This window comes from Meleagris gallopavo, chromosome 3, assembly GCF_905368555.1.
Source record: "Meleagris gallopavo chromosome 3, MGAL_WU_HG_1.1, whole genome shotgun sequence".
In the NCBI taxonomy this organism is placed as follows: Eukaryota; Metazoa; Chordata; class Aves; order Galliformes; family Phasianidae; genus Meleagris; species Meleagris gallopavo.
Window position 1 is genome coordinate 73498026 of NC_139406.1, and position 23108 is coordinate 73521133.

General features: G+C 37.4%; 1 protein-coding gene across 6 annotated transcripts in view; it reads left to right on the forward strand.

Annotated features, from left to right (window-relative positions):
• Positions 1 to 23108, forward strand: part of VPS13B (vacuolar protein sorting 13 homolog B) — a 411892-nt gene that overhangs the window by 353002 nt on the left and 35782 nt on the right. For all 6 annotated transcript variants that reach the window (XM_010709173.4, XM_010709170.4, XM_019614165.3 and 3 more), the window contains 7 exons: positions 3178 to 3359; positions 5126 to 5475; positions 11362 to 11523; positions 20592 to 20747; positions 21873 to 22136; positions 22292 to 22375; positions 22538 to 22713. In XM_010709173.4, the coding sequence (XP_010707475.2) occupies positions 3178 to 3359; positions 5126 to 5475; positions 11362 to 11523; positions 20592 to 20747; positions 21873 to 22136; positions 22292 to 22375; positions 22538 to 22713 (1374 nt within the window). The remainder of the gene's footprint in view (positions 1 to 3177; positions 3360 to 5125; positions 5476 to 11361; positions 11524 to 20591; positions 20748 to 21872; positions 22137 to 22291; positions 22376 to 22537; positions 22714 to 23108) is intronic.

Genomic DNA, 23108 nt, shown 5'->3' on the forward strand with positions numbered 1-23108 from the left:
AAAGATAAAAAGTCCACGTTGACAGTAACTTTATTGAAGCTATAACTCTGTCTTCATCATATGAGCATATTGCTACTAGGATGAATGTTTTCTTGTGATCAAGAATCCTAAAATTTATCCTATATTCAATTTCACAAAAAAATCCCAAACATTTTTCTTTTTGAGAGAGACTGCCCCATGTCCCAGTATACGTCCAGTGTTAGGCTTCTTTCTAAAGCAAGCATGTTTAATATGAGATCTCACATACTTGTGAGAACAGCCACGAAGGCCAGTGCCAACTGTTAGACCAGGAAGCTTCAGGGCAGAGAGGTTTGTAACTGAGAGCAAGAAGCAAAGGTTGTATAAAAGTTGAATCTCAGTTTGACTCTGTACTCATGACGATTTGATGTTAATTATGTGCTATAGCTGTAGGACTGATTAGCAAATTTAATTGCTATTAATGGTGAAGTATAAAAATGCTTAGTTGTCATTGAAGTTTATTTTTTTAGTTTGATCCTCAATTTTGGGTCAGACTCTTAACAGCTGCCATATGCACACAGCTGCTGCACAATGACAATATTTTTCCCTCAAATTCTGCAGGGTTTTTTTGTTCTAACCTTTATGATATGCTAATTACTAATACTAGAGAGCAAACTCTCGTGTTTTAAGTACTTCATTACTGATTCCTAAAATCAGTCTTAAAATATGAAATTTATGTGGCTTGTGTGACAGGAAAACAAGGTTTGTGAGAAGATGTGAATCCAACTGATACGTTGAGTGGTAGCTGACAGGCTAAGAAATATCAACCACAATGAATATGGGAATGTGCAACAATGTCATGATGCAAACACTGTGGTATGCAAGCTCTTTCTGAGATTGATCAGGAAGTAATTAGAAGTACAAAAATCAAGGAGCTATGTGGCTAAGGACATAATACATATGTGTATGTTGTTTATTTTTAAGAATATGGTAGACCATTCAGTATTTAATGAATGGAGTTAAATGTACATTCATGAATATTTATTCAATGAATGAATACATTTGAAAACGTAAGTGAAATAATTTACCATCCCCTTTGGGATTTAGTATAGTGTCTATGGAAAGAATCAATTATGGCATAAATGATGATTCATGGAAATCCTTAAAATAGAGAATTGAAAGGAAATTATCATGGAATAAATTGTTTTTATAGATTGTGTTGCTATTTTGCAGAGCTAGCAAGTTGTAATCATAATGGCTTATATTTAGGGCTCTTTTTGGTTGATGAGACACTAAAGTGACTTCCCAGTTTGGTTGAGAATAGTTTTTCGTTCTTTGTTTAAATGGATTGCATTACAAAATGTTTTATACACTTGTATAATCTCCTTCTCTTCTTCTTCACAGTGGATATTTTCCCATGTTGTGGTTTCATCACAAATGACAGTTTGGGTTTTAAAATTCCACTCTTAAAATAGCAAGAATATAGCAGGTCATTGTTCTCAGTTGCCATATAGTTAGTTTGAACTGCTTTGCATGATGTAAAATTATCATACTTTTTAATATCTCATGACTTCAAACATAGCTATTTTCCATTTTTAAAATTGTGATACTTAAAGATAATAAAAATAAAATGATGTTATTAAAGTCAGGTCAGTTTTATTTAGAATTTCCTCTACTTTTGCTGCACCCCTCCTACAACATGCTGTGCCAAATGCAACACATTTCCTTTTTTCCCCAGCTGAACAATGGTGGACTGTCCAGAGTGCATTTTGTAGCTCTAGAACAGCTATGAGAATGTGAGATTTTCTTTGTTGTTATATCATTTGAAGCACGAATTTTGATTGCACAATCAGATCTACCTCTATGATATTAGTGCTCCTACTATAGTACATCCACACCAGAGAAGCTATGGGTGCTCCATCTTTAGAACTCCTAAGACCAGGCTGGATGGGGCTTTGGGCAGGAAATCTGGATCGAGGTGGTCTTTTATGTCCCTTCCAACCCAAAGCTTTGATAATGATGCTTTGATAACTAGCTTATCTTTATTTGAGTTCACTGCTTCATATGTTATGTACACAAATCTAATGCTGTATTTAATCTCATTTATGATATTAAAAACCATACAAGGTAATTACTGTAACACAAAATAAGTACCGATAAACTTACCCATGGGCTTCCACACATTTACAGATGAGCATTTTGAGTACTTACATATTTATGTATAATGTTGCAGACACACAGGAATTATGAAGAATTTGGTCCTAAAATCATAAAACATGTTGATTTGAAAACTGCTCTCTGAATTTAAAATATCTTTAAAATGTTAATGGTAGTCTATTCGTGGCGCTTTACAAAAGCTAATTATTTTCTGAAAAAAAATAAACAAGCCTTAGTTAATCCTTTGTTCAGTTTATTTTATTTTCAAGTCTTAAATCAAGTCTATGCTTTTAAATGAAAACTAGTGCTAAACTGCATAGGGAATGAGAATGAGAAACATTAAGGATGGATTTGGCTTAAATTAGAAAGTTTATTTGTACTTCAGTGGTGTCTTAGCAACCTATAGAATTGTAATGTAGTTTTAGTTTCTCTCAAGGGGATGAAAGATAATGCTTGGAAATATTCATGGGGTCAGGAACACTACAAGGAAAAAAAATCAGTGAGATGGCATTTAAATGTATAGTAAATATGTTGTAATAGGTGTTAGTAAAAGGCTCTGGGATGAGTGTATAACAGTCACAGATTCTTTTTAAATGATGACTGTAGAATGAGAAGGGTAATGGAAGAGAGTTTACAGGGGCAGGGCTTAAGCATAAAGATAGTTATGTGGCTGTGAGTAGGTTTCCTTAAAATCAAATGTAAAGTTATCTTGGCCAGATTAACTTTCAGATCATTTTCATAGCACTAATAATGGTGATATACTCAGTTAAACTTCTTTCCTTTTTATTTTCTGTAAATACGCTTCATTTCAGTGATCCATGTGTTGAGTCAGTAAATTAGAAGTTCACTGGGATGCAAGAAGCACTGTTGGATTGCAGTCTTGCCTACCATGATCTGCTAGGGAAAAAAAAAATGCATAAACTGACATTAGCAGTTAATTATGAAACAGAATGATGACATTGGCTATGTCAGAAAACCAGCATGGCACATGTTCAAGTCCTACTGTAAAGTGATAAAATCCTACATCTGCTGAACCACCTCTTTGTTATCTGCCTTCCACAGCTCAGAAAGTGAATCTGGCTCCCAAAGTGCATGCGATCAGCTTGTAACTCCTACAGCATTAGCAGCCTGCACCAGAGTTGACTCCTGTTTTACCCCTTGGTTTGTGCCATCACTTAGTGTGTTGGTCCAATTTTCTTTCTTGGAAGTCCACCTTTGCCATCATCTTGATCAACTAGGCACAGGTATGTACTCCTTCATGCAGAATAATTGAAGCATATAGATCATATGTAGTGCTTAATCGTCACTTTGCTCTCTGTAGTCCCCATTTCCCATTCTTGAAATAAATTACCACCAAGAGCTACCAGACTTCAGGGTAAAACTCATGATTTCTGTTCTGTGCACTGAGTGAATACGTTTCACAAGCAGCGTGGCTGGCTGATCTGCCCCCTTCCTCCCTCAGGAATGGGTAACTGTAGAAGTAGTCCAGTTTTCTTAGTCTGATTAGTAGCAGCAGGTGCCACTTCATTTTTGAGCCATCTTACTGGATGAATTTGATCTTCTAAATTTTCCAGTATATTAACAGTACTATTAAAATAACTGAAGACTTTGCAACCCCCTTAGTAAGAATTCCTTGGAAGAGCTCTGAGAACTGCAGATTTAACTGTTATTTCAATTATGATCACTTTTGAAGCTACATCTGTTTTTGTTCAGTGCACTCTGTCATTGCATTAATGGCAAATACATTCCAAGAGATCTTTAGATTATCATCCGATTTTCAAATGCCAGGAATGCTTTCCATGGAAGATGAGCAAATATCTTAGATAATTTTGACAGAACCAGCTTTGTTTAGGAATCATTTTTGTTTTTTTTTTGCAACTACTATTATCAAATCATACTGAGCCTGACACTCAACATCTAGCAAGTAATTACTTGTCTATCGGCTACCTCTATCAGTACATAATCTTCCTTGCTGTTGCACTCTGTTTCCAGATGTCCGTTCTTTAAAATTGCATATGCTGGAAAAGGCAAAAAATCGGATTAAAATCAAACCCAGCTGTTTCTTTTTTCTTTTCTTTTTTTTTTTTCCCAGCAGCAACTGAATTTATGCTGATGCTGCTGTTGCTGTTGTTATAGCACCTAAGGACCTTGAGATTTGAGGCTCTGCTATGCTGTGTTATACACGAAGGGAGCACAACGCTTATTGTATCCATTACACTTTTATAGTATAATTGGGCTTGATCTTGGAAAGTGATGAGTGTTTTGGTTCCAAATCTGTAGAGCATTTGAGTATATGCTAATTTTAAGCATATGAGTTGTTCTAGCAATATAAATAATAGCATCAATGGAAATACTTGCATACTTAATGTTACAAAGCAGTGTACGTGCTTTGCAGTGTCTGCTGCCACAACGCTCAGCACTTCGCCAGACTGAGACTGCAGTGAACACAATTAAATCTTTTTAATGATATATACTTCAGTCTCAGGATGCTGTTTTGTTTAACTTTTAGTGTTATGGATTAATATGCTGCATCTCAGTATGTTTGTGCTCTTAATTATTCTATAGTTGCTGTGAAGACATTTTTCATTGTGGAGCCTGTTAGCCTGCACAATCACATTGCCACAAATGTTATATTGATGATTTTTATTGTATTCATAATGAGCTACGTATGGAACTTCATGTGTGTCTGCCATAGCTAATATTGTCTTTGCTCTGAATAGGTGACAATTCGATGTATAGTGTGGTTTGTAGGTAAAAGAGTTTGCCTGGTGGATCTCTAGCATGAGACAATTTTAATTTACAATTCCTTTTTTTCACAGCTACTATTAATTGAAGTACTATTTTAAGTCTAAAAAATGGTGTGAACAGGATTGTTTTTGGATTTCAGAAATGCCTGCACTCTTCACTTGTTTTCATCATATGTACATGCCATTTTAATAATTTGCAAAACCATGCATGATGTGGCTGTAGGGATTTCTACTAAAGTCTTGTTTGTTCTTTTGCCTTTCAGCATCACCAAAGTTTCTTCAGCCATTTTTATCTGATAAGAACATGCCGTCTGAGCTAGAATACATGATAATTTCCTTTGATGAGCCCCGTGTTTATCTTCGTCAGTGGAGTGATGAGTCAGTGTTCCAGGAGCTCCAGTTTTCCACACAAGCTGACTGTAAACTTCTGGAGTGCCGAAATGTGACTATGCAGAGTGTTGTAAAACCTTTCAAAATCTGGAGCCAGATTGCTATTTCTGGTGGCACAGGAGGAAGGCTGTTGGACTGCACAATAATGGTGGACCCCATTTTGATCCTTTTTGGCCAATATGCAATTCATTCTCTAAATACAGCAATTCAAGCTTGGCAGCAGGTATGCAAATCCTAGCAAAAATATATATAGATATCTATTAGCTAATGTGATTAATTTAATTGCAAATGAGGATACCAACTGAATTCCAAGGAAGTCCAAGATATAAAATATTTAATTTATATAATCAAAGTATTTCATGGTAGCAGTGAAAATTAGTAGGCATTGATTGCTAAATATAGTCCAAACAGCTTGAGTTTTGGTTAAATTACATGGATTTGCATCAAACTAATCAGAATCTTGGTCTTGAAATGTGTAACATTCTGTTAATGTATGAAAAGGTGAGTGGTACAAGTAAGCACAGCTCACTTTTAAGTGGTAGAGCATATTGTTTCCAGCTACTACTTCTATCCGTATTGAAGTTTCATGTTACATTCTCTACAAGCAGCATTAATGGCTGAAGCCAGTCCCAGCATAAAGCACCTTGCTTCTGCAATGACCCCTCGAAGGCCTGTAATTCCCCTATTCCACTATAGCCTTGAAATCAAATCATTCTCTTCATCCTGCTTAAAGACCTATGTGGAGCCTGGGAATTAATTACCTATCATGGCACTACAATAACAAAGCCCCCAAAAAAGGATAAAACATCTGTTTTATATCAAAAAATTCTTTTTTAAGGGCATTCCATGGTTTTCTTGTTGCAAAAGGACATTCATAAAACAAGATCTAGTGTGATTTAAATCTTTACAGCTGGCTCAAATATCAATGTGAACAAAAATCTTTGTAGCTCCAATTTCTGTTTTTTGTCATATTTTGAACAATGCTTTTAATAAAAAACAAACATAGAAAGTAGAAAAGGGTCCTTGGTAGGATATTTAAAGCCAAAATATAACTGACTTAGAACCAGTCCCTCATCTAAGACATGTGTGGCAACTACTGCAAAATGGCCTTCAGAAAGGTCAGTTTCCTCTTTGGATGGGAAAAAAAGGTCTCTCAGACATAGTTATACATATAAATAAAATATGGTGCATAAATATTTAAATGTTTTAAACCACATCACAGTGTGAATGAGCGACTGACTACTCTGTGCCTTGAAGGAATATTCAGAGTTGAAAAAAATGGAATTGTATATTTGATTAAGTAAAGCCATATGTCGCATAGTATATTGCTGACAGGTACATTCTATGAATAGTTGGTACTGATTTATACATGGATTTGGCAATGTTAACATGAGCCACAGGAGGATATACTTCTGTAATTGTTGCTGTAATTTTCTCGTTTCCTCTCACGTCAAGGGTACTTGCCACCATGTTCTGATGTGGTGGGTATCGAGCCTTGAGTATTTCAGATTAAAAACTCGCACCGCTTTGAAATTAGGGAACAGTTAACACACAAGTGGGTTCAAAATGGCTTATTAAATTAATTGTTACCAAGACGTTTTGTATGTGGCTTTGCCTCCAGGTCGGTGCATAGGGGAGCTCTGCGCAGGGAACGCAGGGAATGAATTTTGCAACGATAAGCATAGTTTCACGTCTGCTGTTCACACAAAATACGATACAAATGCTGCCAACTAGAAACAGGAATTTAATCGGCAGGAAGGGTTATTTGAATTCTCCACATATTTTTTACTGGATTAATATCAGAAACAAGTGATGCTGTAGTCAGTGGACAGGCAGATGAAGCATGAAACAATTTGGCCCTGCACCTTAAGATCAATAGTTCGAGATTAACAGAAGCCTCTGTCAATGTCTTTGTTTCCTAGATATGGACTAATTTTTCTTTAAGTAATGAATATTTAGAAAGTAGATTAAGCCTAAAAAACACCAGACATAAAACTCACTTATACTTCTAAATCACATGCTGAAAATCTGAGAGGATTAGCACTTTTTAAAAACAGTTTCCCTTTTTGACATATTTCACTGTCTAATCTTGAATCTCTGTTTAAATACGAGCCATACCAGGCTAATGCATGCCAAAGGCAATAGCCAAGTAACAGTTTTATCAATCAAATAATTGGGTGGGGAAGTTGAAGATTGTTATTGATTGTTTTTTTTTGTTTTAATAGCCAAGTGAAATAGAAAATACATGTCTCTGTCAACATACAATGTGGGGTTTGTTTTTTGTGTTTTTTTTTTATTATTATTATTCACTCCCCTTGTTTGGGACTTCACAAATGGTTTTATGGCATTAGTTCTTTATGATATCTGGAGACACGGGGTCAGCTGAGAAAACAGCTCCCTAGGTATGGCACAAAGTGAGTATTCCTGAGGAAAAACTATTCCTTTGTGGTCTCTCAGTGTAAATGTTTTCCTAAACCCCTCCGAAGTTGTAAAAGCTCCTGTTTTAAACCTGCTGCTTTCAACCACCAGGACTTCTTTTCCGTGAGATCTGCGTGGTCCTTAACCTTTCTGTTAGCTGTTACATAAGTTTTCTTAACGAGCTGGGATCCATCAAAATGACACCTGTGATCACAGGAGTTCCCGTCTTGCCACCACAAGCACAAAGAGCAAAGGAAACCAGTAGAGAAAACTTGCATGTAGCTTCAGTGTACAGTTCTAGCTGAGAATGAAGTTACACTGAAGTTTAAACAATAGGAAGAAAAATGTTTTTTTTCTCTCAGAGGAACTTTGGAATAAGAAATTGCTGGAGGCCTCGTGTCCTTTAAAAAGCAGTAGGAAGTACAGGAGAGAGAGAGCGTGTGTGCTTGTGTAAGTCTTCAGTAGCTTGTGAAGCACACAGAGAAAATAACTTCGTGCACATAAAGAGGCCTACGCTTTTATGGTTTGTTTCCAGATCCAGAAACACTTTGAAATAGCTGTGAGCTGAGACGTGAGCAGAAAGCCCTGAGACAGGCAAAGCCTGGTGACTAGTATTATGGGGGGTGTTTTTCCTCTCACCAAGTAGAATTCACAAAATATTTGAAAGTCCAATAAATGAGAGACACTTTCCAGGCCTCTCAAAGAGAAAAGAACAGTGAAAAATGATCTAAAGAGGGGCAGGAAATTATCCTCTAGGAACTGACCCTAATCTCTATCTGCTTATCTGCTTCAAACTGTAGATCTTTTGCTGATTCTTTTGATTTGCAGTTTTAATTCAGGGAGGGCTTTTTTTTTTTTTTTTTTTTTTTTTTTTCTTAATTCAGACTTAGGTGTTTTCAGCTCCTGGAGTCATCATTCCACCCTTCTTCATCACTGCCACGAAAATGACTCAGTTCTGTTTATTTTCATTACATCTGGTTTCTTTACATTCCCTTTTATCAGTCAATATTCCTTCACTCTGTTCTTTTTCTGATTTTTTTTTTTTTTTCTGCCCACCTTAGAAGTTTCTACTGCCAGAACTTCAGCAGCAACTTTGGGCTGCAGTTTCCTATGACAGATGCATCAGGGACTGAAAAGCATGGGTGGTACTTTGCCAGAGGAAAATCTCCCTCATTTGCTGCAAGGAAAATAAGAGTTACCTAGAGCCCAGCCAGCATAGCATTGCTGTTGAACTGAGCTAAGAGATCCCCAAGTTTCCTTGCTAATCCTTTAGTCAGCTGTTACTATCAAGACTTGAAACATCATCAGCTGCCTCTTAAGCCTGGCACCACAGAGCAGCTCCCTGTTTTGCAAATCTTGGTGTTTCCTTGGTTAAAACTCTGGGACTGCTACAAAATGGAGCTTAAAATATCTCTGTTACTGATTCTGAGACATGTTGCTGTTAAAAGCCGTGGATTCTAGTGGCAAGTATCACATTTAAAGCTAATGATGCAGTCATTCATCAGCACCAAAAAGTACACAAATATACTATTAATCCCTGGTGTGACCGTATTTCCCCAGTACAAGTGAGGAGTTCTATGTGTGCCAAAAGCTCAAAACAGACAAAACAGAAAATTAAGCTTACTGTAGATTGCCTCTTCACTTTAAAAACTGCTAGAACCTACAGTATGTATTAACTTGGTTTCACAGTTACATTCAGGTAAAAGAAAAGTTCATCATCTTATTTTTTTTCTGTGCATAATCAGTGAGAAAAATCTATTAGAGTAAAGCAATTTTCTTAAATTCCCTAGGGTTGCATCTAGGTTTGACTATAACAACATGCTGAGTCCTATGGATAGTAAATCCTCTCTTTTTAAAAGAACATTTTGCAAAGCTGTAACAGGAAAATATATTTGTGGTAGACTTATGGGTATGTGGGTATGGCAGCTTGACAGTAAAAAGACATAGATCCACCACTAGAAAATGCCAAAATAAACTGTGCATTCTGAAGTGGCACTGTAAATGTCAGCCTTTAGCATGCTTCAGTCTGCTACTGCATATGATACAGACGTAAACTCTGTAATGAGTTTTACTGCTTTGAAAAAGTGGGATTTTGAATATGCTTTGCTAATTGTTTTTTCCATAGGAAATAACTGATCTTATGCAGAATTCTCGGGGTTTGGAGAAAAGCTTTAATTTAAATACTCTAATGCTCAGATACTCCAGAGTGAATATTTTTCAGCACAAATGTTCACAACTGACTGTTTTAACATTTGGTCACAAAAGAAATCACTACCTGTGCATAGACATGCACCTTAGATTCTTCTGACGTTGGTAACAGCACTGAGTGTGCATTCAAGGATGTTAAATTGGACATACCTTGCACATTCACTTTTTGGAAAAACTCTTCAATGTGTATCACCCAGCAGTGTGCTGTGAGCAACGTATCAAACTGTTTTTCATGAATAACTATGGATCCATGGGGATCTATCAGGAAATATTTTCCTCTTTCTATTTTGATCTCTGAATTTCTGCAGGCTTTCAGCCACATTGTTATCAAAGAACCGGAGACCCACATGATCATAGACAGAGGAGGTGCTAGCTTCATTATGTCTTTTTAAAAGGTCCACTGAGAGAGCAAGGGGGGGAAATAGAATCAACTCTCAACGACCACAGAGATCCCATAAGTTAGGGAAAACGTCACAGGAAATAAGGATGAGAAGAGAGCAGCTGGGCTGTATTGTGGGGAGAATGGAACCAACCAATAATAAAGCATTGTCAAAAGTGTGTGCAAGGAGACATGGGTCAAGGAGAGGTAATGAAAAGCAAGAGAAGATGAATTCTTTATTCTATATCCATTTGATTGCATGAAGAGTATCCAAATATTGCTTTCTTACAGCAGTTGTTATGGGTGCTAGATAGTTGCTTGTAAGTGAAGGTGCCAGCACAGTAGTGGCCAGGTCATCTCCAAATGAGATCATATTATTACTACTACATGGATTGTCTCAACAGATTAACAAGCATCCAGATGAAAAGTGGAAAGAGAGGGATGGAAGGATGCTGTAGGTGGGAGAAAGATTGCTGTAAAATCTAAGATACTTTTAAAACTTATGATGCATTTTGATTTTTCATATTGGACTATCAAATATATTGGACTTTGAATGTATCTTCAAACTAACCTTGTGGAGCTGTGAAAATACTCTCCCCATAGATCCTGCTATCTATTTATTTTTCTAAGCATTGCAGTATCTGGAGGGAGTGTCTTCTCCTGACCCACAGCAACATCTCAAGGAAAGAAGGCAGCTGGGGCAGAGGCAGTGCAGTTCCTGGCCTGAGAGAAGAACTGCCAAACATAGAGAAAACTCTTAAAGTCTATCTATAGTCTCCACATCAGCCTCTAGTGTCTCTCTGCTCTCTTTGACACACCACTTCCCATCAAGATTAATTCTGTAGAAATCTTGATCATGTTTGGAAATTTTACTTTTAAATGTTAAAGATTTGCATTACAGATAGATGAAGTTAAATGTGTTTTCATATATTTTGTCAAACCAAGCACTAGATTAGCTGAGGGTAGAATACTGTGAGACGAAAGCTAATGGCAAGAGATCGTGAAGTATTTCTGTGTTGTAACAGTCACCACTTGGGCAGACAGCTGCCAAATGTCTCGCTATATATCTGATGCTTATTGGCTTTCAAATTCTTTTCCTTTCAGAACCAATGCCCCGAGGCAGAGGAGTTGGTCTTCAGCCATTTTGTGATCTGTAATGACACACAAGAGACACTGCGATTTGGCCAGGTGGATACCGATGAAAATATTTTGCTGGCTAGTCTCCACAGTCACCAGTACAGCTGGCGCTCTCACAAGTCCCCACAGGTATGTCACGAACAGCCCTGCAAATGCAGCAATTGCTAAAGCTGACTGCTGGCTTTAGGCACAGATTTTCTGCATGGTCTCAACTATCCGTAATGCTCCAGTTCCTCCAGGAGCCACACACTGTGGCTGCATCAGAAGGAAAAGGTAAACAAAGAGTGAGGAAAGCCAGAAGTATTTAGAAGTTACTCAAGGGTGGATCTGCATGTGCACAACAGCCTTCTGCAGTACTGAGCGTTTGTGGAAGCTGGAGCTTCTGAAAAAAAGCAAAAGAAGATTGCTTGCCAGGTTTTTATAACTAAGTGATCAGTGTCTGTTTTCTGTGATGTACATTAGAGATTTGGGGAATTTTTTTAATGAATTGTTTTTACCAGAAGCATCTGTTCACTGAAATTGTTTGCAGAACAGGGTCAAACTGGACAGATCTCCCAGCTCAGCATGTGTTTGCATTAGAGAAGATTTGAAATCATCAGAAATGTCCCACTTACATAGTTTAAATAAAGCAGTATCTGCTTTTTTTTTTTTTTTTTTTTTTTAGGATAAACACTGAAACTGAAAGAAAATAATTTTAAACTATCAGTATTTTGATGAAACTGACTTGTTGGTTTTCTTCATTGGTGCTGAAGAGTGGACCTTTCTTCTTTATTCAGGCTAGGGCAAGAATTTAAATCTGAAAGAAGATATTTATGGGGTAGCAAAACCATTTCTTCTCTCTTTTTACTTTACCCATCTACTGCTGAGTGGCACACGAGAGACCTGTGCCACTTCTTCCTGCTGAGCAGCAGTGCTGCACTGAAGAGTTACTGATCCTTTTACAGAATCTAGGAGAAGTGTAGTGGCTCTGGGTTCCCAGCTCCTGTAGAGCCTTGGGAAGTAGCAGCCCTAACACATCAAAAAGAAGGTGCAGTTTGGATGTTAATTCTAAACAGGAGTTGTGCCTGTTTCCACTGTCGACGAGTTTCAAGTTTCACTGGGAAACAGAGATGACAAACTTACTGTGGTTTTTGTTCATATGTCAGTGGATATGCAGAACTACTGAATTTTACATGAATGCTGTAATCCATGCAAAGGAAACTCAGCCAGAGTAAACAGTTGCAGTTAACACTTAAGGCGTACATAGAACTGAAGGCAGGCTAATAATGGGCCATTTCAACCCCACTGACAGGGGATTTCCTATTAACTCAGTGTGCCTTCAGAGATTTGTAGGGAAACTGGAGCTCTGTTCATTTCTTGTCAACCCAAATGGGTGACTGTGCTCTGGCGTGGATCAGAGGGAGAGGCAGGATTCCCCTTCGCCAGCTCACTGTACTCACTGGCATTTGGGTTACAACTGACAGAGCTGCTTCCAGTCATGTAAAGGAGAAGGAACAACAAGGCTTGTCTTAGAAAGCCAGCAAAAAGTGACCCATTTTTTATAACCAATCATCAATTGCTCTTGTAGCAAAAAAAAAGTTAAACTTTTAATAAACACGTGGAAAGAGAAGAAAATGCTTAAAACAATTATAAATAAAAACAGAACTCAGTAAGACTTTCCACTTAATTTTTCTTATCCATTTCCTGGTTAAGATTGTCCAGGCTGGGGGAATCTTATTTTGATCACCATTCTCATTCTACTAGTGGTGTGCTTCTGATGATAGTGGACTCTAGTAATGATGTACTTATAATAGTGCAACTTGGAGAATTTTGGAAAGGTTGATTATCGGAAAGTGAAAAGTAGAAGAGTAAAACTGTAGCATGTTATTAATGCTTTATGTCACTTGCAGCCCAGCTGCCAGTGACCACAGCACTGCATATTTTATTAGCCATCCAATAAAACATTGATGTTCAGCTTATCCTTTGGGGCACAGACTTGAGCTGTGTGAAACATTGAGTTTTCATGACTATTATGTAAGTTTCATATTAAATAAAATGAAAGGTGAAAAAATCCAAAAGAAAATCAAGTCACACGCTAGGGCATGGATAAAGTGACAGAAAGAACCTAAGATTCATTTTTCAAATATTCACTCTTCCTTTTGAAACACAGTGATGCCAAAGGGCTTTCCCATTCCCTTTTGCTCTGATCCAGATTCACTGAAGAACTGGGCTGATAAACAACCATGAGTGTCATGTTGGATTCCCATGTCCCAGGAGATGGTGAGGCTAACAGCCTACTCCTGACTTTGCTGGCCAGCACTCTCTTCCAGTAGGGGGGCTCTGCCCCGCTTGTCCCAGCCCTTGGAATAGTTTCAAGAGTATTACTGCTCTTTTAATGTTTTTCAATGGCCATCACTTGCTGGGAAATTTAGAGACTAAAAAATAGCACTGAGGTAATCCCACTGAAAATATATGGAAGCATATGCTTTCCACACGCTGTGAGATAGAAGCAAATTTTCTTTAGAAAGGTTAGAGAATCTTGGCATCCATGTGTAAGCTTTGTTCATTTGGTTAATGTTAAATCTGAATTGCTGTAAATATAGCATGCTTCCAAGGGGCAGTTCATCTAAACAGCCTAAACAGCACAATCATTTTAGGTCATACAAAATAGGTTTGTTTGAAGATTATTACAAATGTTGTCATGTGCAAATTTCTTAATGATTAATACAAATCCTTGAAATGAAAACAATTCCTCAATTAAGACATCAGATTGTACCCATTATGCTGTGGCACTTTTCTAATTGTTTCCATCTATCAGTGTTATTACCCAAAGGTCAGAATAATGCCCAAGCATGGACAAACCCTACCAGTGTCATATTCGTGGAATGCTAGATGACTTCATAGTTATGAAATTATTTCATTTCTCATGATAATTCCCAACTTGCCAAGTTAGTGAATTTTAAGAACTCTGAGAGCAGATTGTAAGATAAATGTGAAATAATCCATACTTCTGGAGTCAGGGACTTCCCTCCAGGCATTAGTTCATACTTGACTTACTTGACTTACACTTGGGGATAAAATGAGTTAGGACAAGGTCTTAGATACCACATTCTCTTACTGGGAAAGAAAACCAACTTGCACAACTTTGGCTGGCTCATGTTTCTTGTTACACAGGCACTAAGAAGCAGCGGTTGCCATGAAATACTTTATTTAACCTCTGCAAAATGTTTTTTTAGTATGGCAAGGCAGTTTAGTTAGATGAAAATAAATAGTTTTAAAAGGATTGTATTTCTTTTACATTCACATCAATAAAATTCTCAATTTTTCTTTTGCTAATTAAGCATAGTGAGAGATGCAGTAATTACCCGTTCGAATTATTTAACATAATTATGTGTTACCTGCAATACATTAGTTTTGTAGCAGCTGATATTTTTATAGTGCTTCACTTGTATTTGAAATCAATATTAGTGAAGTTACAATAGGCTATAATTTACAATTATTCAATTTTCTGATGTTCAGAAAACAGTTGTAACACAGCAAGGATTTGGTTTGATCGATTATTGGTGCTGTCCCTCTAATTGTCTGGCTTATGCTTGAGCTCCTTCTTTTATTTGGTTTTTCCCAGCCCGGTTTGTCTGAATTTCAGCAAACCTAACCTTTCCCTTTTAACTTTCACTCCAATTCCTGCAAGTCTCACTAGTTTGGCTAATATTTCAGTAATAAGTCTGAGTGCCGGTGCTCTTTCTTTTGCTCTGTTCCATCTCCCATGTTTTCCTCAGATTTCATGGGTTTTTGACCCTCCTCGGGGAGAAGACACCCCCAGTATATAGTCCTTTTCAGAGCTGGGGTAAGTCCAAAACTGACGATATTTGAAGCTTTAGGCAATTCCAGCAAAAGTTGCCAGACCTCGTGAGTTCCTGTTGCAGATTTTAATGAAAGTTAGAGGTCTGTGAGATATCATTAAAAAGGAAGAGAAGCTACATCACTCCTGCGCTCCACAGACACCGCTGGCCTCTCCGTTATTATTGGATCCAGTTTGTGCTCCTTATCTTGATCTTCAAGTTGCTTTGTGGGATGGGCCCCAGTTGTGTCAAAAGTCATGTTTGTCTCCAAGACAGCTGTGTTTTTTAGGAGAACTGGAGCACATGATACATAGGGTGAAACTCTGAAGTTAGAAGAGATCAGATCTTCCTAGCAATTTACTCAGGGTTAAGGAATTCTGTCTTGCAAGACAGTAGGCAGTCCCAGAGTCCCACCAGGGATCGCAGCAAATGTAAAAACCAACCATTCTTATGAGAGTCCCCCAAATGTATTCTACAGAGGTTGTTTGCTTGCAAATAAATAGCAAAAATCTCTGTAACGCTGATTTTGCTGTTGTTCACTTTCTCACTCCCAGCACTGTAACAACAGCCTGTTTTCCCTTTACACTGTCCTTAATTTGAAGCAGCAGGTGCTGCGGGTAAAAGTCACTTTGTATTTTGATTTGAACAGCGGCTTCAGTGAGAATGTGACCACGTTATTGATTGTAAGCTACATACATTTATTTCTTATCAAGCTTTGGTAAGTATTCCTGAAAGAAATCTGTGCCACTTTAATTGCTGCTTCGGTAGAATTTAAGAGAAAAGATCTTTCTAATGTAATTTGCTTTGCAATTTCTGAACGTACACCTAGAAACTCTTGAAAAGGTATTAGGAGTTGTTACTTCAGTAATGCCTTCACTTGAACACTGGAATCCATTTAAAATGTTTCTTTCCTTGTTTTAAATAGCTGGCCTGCAAAGCATGACTTCTGCTGGAATGTTCTGAGCAGTCTTAAAGGCAGTTGTAGATTGGGAAATAGCTTTAAGAACTTCCTCCTCTTTCTCCTATGAAAAAAAAAAAGAAAGCATGAAGCCAAATTTTCATTTGTTGCATCTCCAGAAAGATAATAATTCATCATTATTTATTTCCAAGTGACCATTTTTCCAGGTATTGGGCTATATCCTGTAAAGTGTAAGATGATATACAGTACTCTGTGGGTTCAGCTTAGAAGCTGTGACTTACACATCGGTTATTATGAGGATTTTTTCCTGTTTTATTGTTTAGGGATGTTACAGATGCTGTGCACAACCTTTTGTACTTAACATAATCCTCCCCAGGTTATTCGCAGAACAACATCAGGCAAAAAAAAAAAAAAGAAAAAAAAGAAAAAGAAAGAAGTTTTATGTTATTTTACACTATTTCAGTAGTGAGAAATGTGTTGTTGCTTTCCTTTGGGATTTTGCATTCGAAATCAGTGGTTAGACTATATTATGTATAACTTATTTTCTAGATGCTATCTGGGGCTGATAGAGATTAATGTTGTCCATGAGACACATGAATCCTCATAATTTGGTTACTGTTCCTTAACCAAAAGACAATTCCATAGTGTTTAGAGCTAGTTGGTTTCTGTGGGGTTCAGGCCTTCTTTGCAGGTTGCTGAGATTCACAGTACCTTTAGGAAACCCTGAGGGTCAGAGTTTGTCTGCTGAGTGTGACCTTGTATCTGCTGGCCAGGACAAGGGTGATGGAAATTGCTTTCCTCCATCTCCTGTTTTATCCTTTTGTCTTTCAAGGCCTGGTGGTGTAGAGAAGGTCAGATCTCCCATGTCCCATGAGAAAATCAAGCCAAAATGAAATTTAGTGACTGCTGCAATTGACAATATGCAGAATGAACATTGCATTTGTTGTTTTCCCAAATATTATTTGTTAGTACGATTGCTAATTCTTGTCGAGTGCCACATTGTGGTAAGTGTCCTAAAAACAAACAAAAAATGCCAGTCATCCTTCACTCTTAGTTTTTCAATTTAAAATTGCTTTAGCTTCTAATCTTACCATTCAGTTCCCATTTCTAGGTCTCCATTTTCTTCCTTTCTCCTGGATCATCCCATTTTACTGTCTCACATCTCTTAAAATAACCTCTTGCTTCCATGCCACTAACCAGGTCCTCACCTGACTCCTTCAAGTCCCTCAGTGTTTATATCAATGTCTCTTTTTCTCCCCAGAAGGCATTTACTAGTTTCATCTGGAAAGAAGATACCATTTAACTGAAGTGAACCTAAGTTACAAGCAAAATAGAAATAAATTTGTATCTAAGTATTTTGAGGGCATTTTGAGATTTAAATTACTTATACAGCTGGAAAATGCTGCCTTTTCTGGACAGAGTCCATTTTTAGTCTCATTTTTAATCCCCATTTTAGTCTCCGTGCCCTGTCATATGACACTTAGCTTTATTTACTCAGATCATATCCTTCACCCACACATCTAGCTGAAAACCTAAGCAAATTTTGAGAGGTGCATAGAAAAATTCTTTGAGGAACTATGGTAAAAAGTGCAGCTTTTCAAACCATTCCAGTAGGAACAGCTTCATCTTAGTCTGCCTCCCTGAAGGCAATTTCTTTCCCTTTCAAGACAGAAATCCATAATGGGTCAGATTTTAAAAGAAATCTCCAAAACAGCAAAGTCTAGTCAAAACAAAAAGCTCTGCAGGTATGTTTCCCAACAGCAAATGGGGGTGCAAATGAATATGCGTAAAAACGATAGTCTGCTTTAAATTCTCTCTAAACTCCAGATTGCCATTTGTCACTGGATTATGTTTGTTAGAATGTTGTTGAAGATTGCTGAATATTTTCTGTTCCTTTTTGCAATGAGTTTTCTTTTCCCCTAATGTATATACCATACTTAGTTTTAGTTGTTAAACTTCTTTATAGCACAGTTTCTAAGAAATACTTAGAATTTAAAACTTGATAAATGAAAGGGATTATATGGCAATTGCCTTCAATCTGTGCATTAGGTCAGGTTTATAACATTAGAACTCCATCTAATACCATCTAATATGATGACTGCTAACATAATGTTCGCACTTGATTACTTAATTTTCTAAAATTACTTCGATTTTTGCTTCCTGCCATATATCTCTATATCACTTAGTGTCATTTGCTAATCACTTCTAGCCGTGCTTTCCAGAAATCTCTCATTTGAGTAACTGGCTCACCAGGAGATCTCCTTTGTGTTTTCATGGAATGCAGTTTCTTTGCTCAATAGGATACTTACACAATTCTTATATTATTATGTCATTAAATAGCTTACGGAGGTTGTTCCCTGTTGTGTGTAGTATTTACTAGTATACAATATTTAGAAAATATGAAATTCTCAACATAAAGTAATATCTCTTTTTTATTTTTCCTTCTGAACCATGAAGTTAAATGCATACTAATCGTGCTACGAAGAAAATGAGTAAAGGCATCATCTGCGAGCTAATGAGCACTCAGCAAAAGCTGACAGGGTGTTTCTTGGGAACGTTCAGCGCATGAGCAAAGCTGTTTATGCAGGGTGGGAGACATCCTAATGTTGGAGCTACATGCAATTACTAAGCATCAATTATAGCATTCGTGTGACATCTATCTTTGGAGCACACTATATTTTGCGTGCCTTCTTAGTACCTCTTCTCACTACTTGGCTGTCATTTCCCGCTACCAGTCTCTCCAAAGCAAACAGTTCCCTTGTTTCTCTTAGTGTTCAGATGTGATGAGATTTATTCCCAGCTGCCTCTGTAAGAAACTGAACTGATTCCAGCCACTGCAGTTGGACTTCTTTGTTTTTGTTTTTCCTTTTCTGTAACTAATACTTAAGTATCAGAGCAATGTATTTGTTTACGAGTCGGAGTGTCCTAGATCACAATTCCCTCAATGTCTTCCTGAATATAAGGAAGTGCCTATGCACGAGCATACCCAAGCGTGTGCCCATGCACACACTGGCACACACAAGCCTTTGTGCTTCCAGCATAAAGCTAATTTGAATCTGAATGCAACAGTCATCACTCTAACAAATTCAAAAGCCACCCACTGAATAGATGTTTTTGTTCTGTGTGTAACTTGTGCAGAGGATACCGCAAATTGCAAACAGGCTACTGAGTTGTAATATCTTTGAAAGTTGTTGCTGTGGTTGTTTCTTAAAACAATGAAAAGAACAACATCCAGACATTCACAAAGTCCAACTGGCCAGATCTACGGACAGTGCTATCTGTCTTTGGAAACAAATCATGGGAGAACATAATATTTACAAGTCTCATTTTTTGCTAGTGTAAATAATCAAACCTGGGCCTGATCCTGTTCCCAATTACTTAAATTAATTAATGACAGATGGCCAAAATCAGTCTGAAATTCAACCCTCAAGAAAGAACTCCCACAAGGCCTTTATGTAACCGTTTCGAAGGACTTAAGTGATGCTTAGACTCTATGCTGGCCCTCTGCAAAGACTAAATTTTACCCAGAATTCCTATTGCTTTGATCGCTTATATATAGCTCACATTCTTAAGTTTGCACAGCCACAAAAGATCTATGCAGAGCTAAATAGCCAGATCTTCAGCTGGCATAAATAAATTTATGTAACTTCATTGACCTACATGGAACAGTACCAATTTTCACTACACTGGCTTAAAGAATCTCCATGGGATAGAGGTAAGTGCGTATGGTGGGTAAGTGGATGAAAGGCTCTTCAAATGATGAAAGACTATATTGCTCTGGAAGTGATTTAGTTAAACTGGAAAAAAGCCACTCCTTTTCCGGAATAAATCACACAGGGAGTATAATTACGCAGTAAAATTTCTTCTCATGCAGTCAAGCTTGAACTTGCCACCACATTTGTATAAGAAATGAAATGTTTCCCATCTCTCAGTGATATGCTACATTCTTATACGTTTAACACATATGTAGGTCTGAGCTCTACATGTGTATATACAAAAAGATTTGTATTCTTCTACTGAGGTGAACGGTGCTTGCAATATTCTCTCTTGCCCAAAAGGCCAAAAAAATGGACCTGCACTCCATATTGCCTTGCTGCTAATGTGGAGATAGGATTTCTAGGATAATTTCAAATACAGTAAAGAAAATCTCTTATTTCCTGTTTTATCCTCTGTAGTCTAGCTAACATATGTTGAACTGTTGTGCGCTTGATTTTTTCCATCCGTAAACACAGAGTTAAAGCAGGTACTTTACAGAAACGCATGATGCAGAACCATCTTACTTACTGTGTTGTCCATTCCTCTGTTTCTATCCAAAGTCCTAGAATGTGCAAATGACTCAGTGAACTGGTGTGCTTAGTATGGCTGAGTTTTAAAAACAAGGATATTTCCCTGTCATGGGAATTCCTATCTTACTGCAAGGCTGGCTAGTGTTGAAGTAGCAATTGTTTTCTTTCCAGCTGTTGCACATCTGTATTGAAGGCTGGGGAAACTGGCGGTGGTCTGAGCCATTCAGTGTGGACAATGCAGGGACCTTTATCCGTACCATTCAGTACAAGGGCCGCACGGCTTCACTTATTATCAAGGTTCAGCAGCTCAGTGGAGTACAAAAACAAGTGAGTATTTGATCCTGTTTGGAAAAAAATAATCTGAGTAACTTAAACCATTGTTTATTCATGAATAAACCTTATTATTCCCTTCCTAACGAGACCTGCAAAAAAGCAAGTATAACAGTATTCTGGGTACACTTAAGGAGTTTTTACAGCTCTTCTGTAAGAACTCATTATGGTATGGATCTTGACATATAAAAACTGTTAGCACCACATATTTCACATGTTTCAGTAAACTTCCTTTTGAAAATTCTGTCATTGGTAACTTCCACAATTTCTTGGATTTGTTAAGGTCATGAGTTGAAGTAATTCACTTTGTTAAGAAACTTGTTCTTTTATTCTAGAATGTAATTCAGGCCTTTGTTTTATTAGAAGAGAATGAAGTAAGAACTACATTTGAAAATGGGTTGCTGCACAGTAACTTTTCACATCATATCTTTGTATAGGGATTTGTAATAGTGCTGCAGTCATTCTGTCTGCATCGGCAGAAGAGAGAGCATGGAGTGGGCACAACATGAATATGGCAGAGTGCCTCATGTTGCACAACAGAAATACAGCTGATCAGTCAAGAGCCATGCTGAGAGTTTGCTTGTTTGTAGTTGTGGTGCAAGGCCTTATTGGTGAAAAGCAAATGATGGTTGTAATAGAGATACTTTTCCTTTGTACAGCTTAGAAAAAGACAGGTGTATGTTCTGTGAGAAATAATTCATGTGTTATAGACAGCGATTGCTTTGAGACAGCAACCATTAATGATCTGGATCTCTGCATGTCCCACTGTCCTTTGTCAGTGGAAACCTTATGTCTGAAGTATATCACTGTGTCTATTTAGAAGGTGTGTCGTTCAGAGACCATCACACTGCTCTTAAAATCAAAGCCAGAATTATGTCAGCCATGGTCAGTACTGCTGAGTTGAGATTCTTAATGCCTGATTTCTATGAAATTGCACATACATTTGGCCAATAAGAATAACATTTACCATTCACTGCCTTCAGTAGTGCTTGGAAAAATGTAACAGAATGAAAATGCTAAAATAGAGATTGTTTTTGTACACGTTTTCCATCTGTAATTCAGTCTTGACCTTTCTTATTTCCAATTGTTTATATACGGGCTGAATATTTTTGTGTGTTTTAGATCCTAATCTGTGGAAGACAGACAGTCTGTAGTTACCTTTCAGAAAGTATCGAACTGAAGGTGGTTCAGCATTACATTAGTCAGGATGGACAGGCAGTTGTTAAAGAGCACATCAACTGCCTTGCAGCCAAGCAGAAGCTGCCTTCCTATGTCCTAGAAGATGACGAGCTCACCGAACTCAGTGTGAAGGCCACAGGAGATGAAGACTGGTCCCAAGATGTATGTCTGAGTTCTAAACATACAGAACACAGCACCGTCATCCAGGTATGTCTGAAATTAGATGCTTGAGATATAACTTAAAAAATGTCCGTGAGAACTGAGAACTTTTAACTTTATCATATCGTTTGATATGATGAAATGTTCATTATCATCAGCTTAGAATAATTCTAATGAAATACTGCTGATATATCTGCATGCAGGTACCATCCTCGAAGAGTTTGATTACATACGTGTGGTGCACAATTCTGACTTTAGAGCCCAGCTCTCAAGTGCAGCAGCGAATAGTAAGTAATGCCTCTTTAATCTCAGTGTTGACAACTTATATGTCATATGATTAATTAAGGGCAGAATGACCCACTGGAAAGACTTATTAATAGCTTGTTTCAACAGATGTAATTCTGAAATAAAGTAAGAATAAAAGTGTTGGTTTTTTTTCCTTTTTGTAGATTGTTTTCAGCCCTCTTTTCGTTGTAAGGAGCCATCTTCCAGACCCAATTATCATACATTTAGAGAAAAGGAGTCTAGGATTGAATGAAATACAAGTGGTTCCAGGGAAAGGTCAGGAGAAAGCTCTGCAAAATGTAGAACCTGATCTTACTCATCACCTGACATTTCAAGCCAGGTAAAATATGCACTTTCCTTGAAAATGATTCATTTGTATTGAAAAGAAGAAACCATTTACACTTTAACTTCTAGTGCAGTATTTCAAAGAGTACAGAGTATGCAAAGGAGATACAAGAGAACAAGTGTGTGTGACCTGGAGTAATATGATAGGAAATAATACATTTAGTATCACTATACTGAATGTGCTGGCATTTGTTTGCTTAAACTATCCACATTCTTGTGTTTTGGGGAAAAAAAAATCCTAAATTCTCTTGGACTATTTATTGTGAATACTCTTCAATTCCTGGGGTCTTAGACACAAATGTTATTAAAATGTCATAACAGATTCATGCATACCTGCATATGCTCAGTAACTTGTTGGACAATGCATCCACAATTACTTTGAGAGTGTTC